Below are 2,715 nucleotides of genomic sequence, written 5' to 3'. Positions count from 1 at the left end.
TATTTTCCCTTCTTTCAAAAGGCTGAGAAGAAATTTCTTCTTTTTATTTTCGTTTCCTATAGTAAAGAATTTCTCTTTACTGTGAACAATATCTACGCCATACAGTCTCAGATATTCTCCACCTAAAATGAAGTAATTCGACGTGGCATTTTCCATAACTACGAATTCTGGCTTTATCCTAACTGATCCTTGGTGATGTGGAAAGATAATAGGTATTTCTATCACTCCGAGGGCTTTCAATTTCCCATCACAACCTCTAAATGTCATAGTGCTAGGTGGTAACATCTTCTCTTTCCATTGGGGAAAGATGTTTTTGAGGTAGTGCGTTCCTACTATCGAACACGCTGCTCCGCTGTCTAGTAAAACATTCGCTTCTGTCTTATCGTCTAATAGTACCGTTGTTATGCAGTGATGGCCTATAGTGTGAGCTCTACCTCTCTCGGGTTTGCTCATCATTAATCTGGCATCCAATATCTGTTTTGACTTTGTTTCTCCGTCCCATTGTTGTGGGGTAGCTGCTTGCGATTGTAATTCTGCGATATCCAATCCTTCACCAGGTTCAGTGGTAATTGTCGCAATATCATGGTTATAACTTCTTTTATTTCTATTTTCTATATATTCTTTTAAAGATAATAGTCAAAAAGAAAATGATTCGTTCACCTCCCAGATTCCACATGAGGGTTGTGGTCCCATGTAAATGGTCATCTTTAGTTCCTTTAAAGTTTCGCATCCAAGTGTTAGGAACTCGGACTGGTCATCATCGAGGACAGAGAACCTTATGTATATAAAACATGGTCTCGTCTGATGTTCTAATTTGACAGGTAAGTTAATTGATCCAATCATTTCTAATTCCGTTGCTTCGGTCGAATTTTGTTCCCTCGTATTGGAAATCATATCTGTCCTCCAGGTCGGCCAGCATTCTTTGAGCATTCCAGATGTTACGAACGATTTAATCCTCGTCGTATCTATAAGCATAGCTTTTTCGAATCCTCCGACCGATACTGTCAGGTATGTATCTATTTCTGGCATCGTTATCCTTTCTCAAGGTATAAATCTAAAATATGTTGCTGAATCTGTCATGGTTTATGCAGCTTGTATGTTATCTGTTAATGCTTCAAGAGATATTCCATGTGTTACGTGTGTAACATTTCCGATTTCTTCTGGATCTTCGTTTGTATCATCGTCCTCAGGTTCCCTTCGAGACATATCTATATTACTTACGCAGAAATCTTCTCCTTCGTCTGTTGTATCATCCCGTACTGATTCTTGTACCGACTTTTCGTCCTCTGAAGGAGGTCCGTCCTTGAATTCGTATTGTTCTTTGTCACAGTTTACTGCATTGATGGGCTTCCTACTGTATCCTTGTCGATCTTCTCGATTCCTAAAGGGAAGTTTGGAAGTATTATTCCGATCACTTCCGGCAAACTTGTTTTGGCTATAGTCTCTTGTCTTAAAATCTCTCGATGGAGAGCTTCTTGGGTCTTTAGTTGCATCTCTTGAAAAAGGGTTTCTCGACTCTTTATTGTTACTAAAGGTAACTCTCAGGTTATTAGGTTTCTCTGCCAATTTTCCAATGGAGGTCGTTGTTACTATCTCTTCAAAAATATTCATGAATTCTTCAAAACTTGTCTTATCGTTAATTCTCGATTGAACTGCATGTTCCAATTCCCCGCCGCACAGACTCAATATTTTGTCTATATGTTCGGATGTTTCTAGGAACGACCAAGCTGCTTCCATTCTCTTACGCTGTGTCAGCAGCCAAGAATTGGACCTAGATCTATACTCGTTTCTGAATTTATCGCGCTCGAAGGCTGATGCCATTCGACGTCTCCATAGTGGTGTTCCGAAATCCTTTTTAATGGCTTTCTTCCACTCCTCCCAGCTTGCTTTAAGAAGGGTTTTCTTTTTGCTCTGGTACCAGGCACGCGCTGTTCCTGTTGTGATAATTGCAAGTTTGCATGTGATCAACTCATCGGGCATGCTGAACTCCTCTTTCACCCCATCTATCCATTCAATCCATTCCAGGTGGTTGTATTCGCCTTCACCGCCAAATCTTGGCCAGTCCCTAGATTGTGGGTAGTCTTTTCTTAATAATTTGAGTATTTCTATGTCCTTCTGAGATTTCTCGGTTGTTTTGTTCATGCAAGGTTGGTCTTCATGTTCTGCATCCTCGTGTTGTGTTGTATATCGTTTTTCCGGTGGATGTGGCACCTTAGGTATCCCTTGGAATTTGTGCGCAAATGGGTTATTTCCAGTTGCTACTTCTGATTCTGGCACTATATCATTTAGGATATTGTGTTCTTCAAGCTGGGTTTCTACTCTCGTGTTCAACTTGTCTACTGTCGACACTAATCTTACCACGTTACGGTGTATTAAAGAGCAGTTCAGACTTTGTTCTATTATCTTGTTGTCTATTAACTTAATTAGTCCTGCTAAATGTCGACTATTTGCTTCGACTATTTCTTTGTTCACCATTACGGCATTAGACATGATATCATCCATGTTTTCGAGGTGCTCACTCAGTATCTTGTTCATTTCTGAGCATGTACTTATTTTATTTGCCTGGTCCATGTGGTAACTCATTTCCTCGAAATGTACTCTTATTTCGTCATTTAGGATATTCAACCCTAGATCCCATTTATTGTTGAGCTTTGTAACAGCTTCATCAATTTTTTCTTTGATGTTGCTTTGTAGTTTATTTAACTTTGTTTCCAA

At 39.6% G+C, this 2,715-nt stretch overlaps 1 protein-coding gene across 1 annotated transcript; it reads right to left on the bottom strand.

Moving 5' to 3' along the window:
- Positions 1-1,083: 1,083 nt before the first annotated feature.
- On the bottom strand, positions 1,084-1,980 carry MELLADRAFT_64382 (uncharacterized protein; the record flags this gene model as incomplete). The annotated part of the gene is made up of 1 exon (XM_007411474.1): positions 1,084-1,980. One exon carries the CDS (start codon positions 1,978-1,980, stop codon positions 1,084-1,086), a length of 897 nt encoding a protein of 298 aa, XP_007411536.1.
- Positions 1,981-2,715: the final 735 nt, after the last annotated feature.

The sequence above is a fragment of the Melampsora larici-populina genome (assembly GCF_000204055.1).
Source record: "Melampsora larici-populina 98AG31 unplaced genomic scaffold MELLAscaffold_25, whole genome shotgun sequence".
NCBI classification, from domain to species: domain Eukaryota; kingdom Fungi; phylum Basidiomycota; class Pucciniomycetes; order Pucciniales; family Melampsoraceae; genus Melampsora; species Melampsora laricis-populina.
The sequence above is the reverse complement of the archived record's forward strand: the minus strand, read 5'-3'. Positions and strand labels throughout refer to the sequence as shown.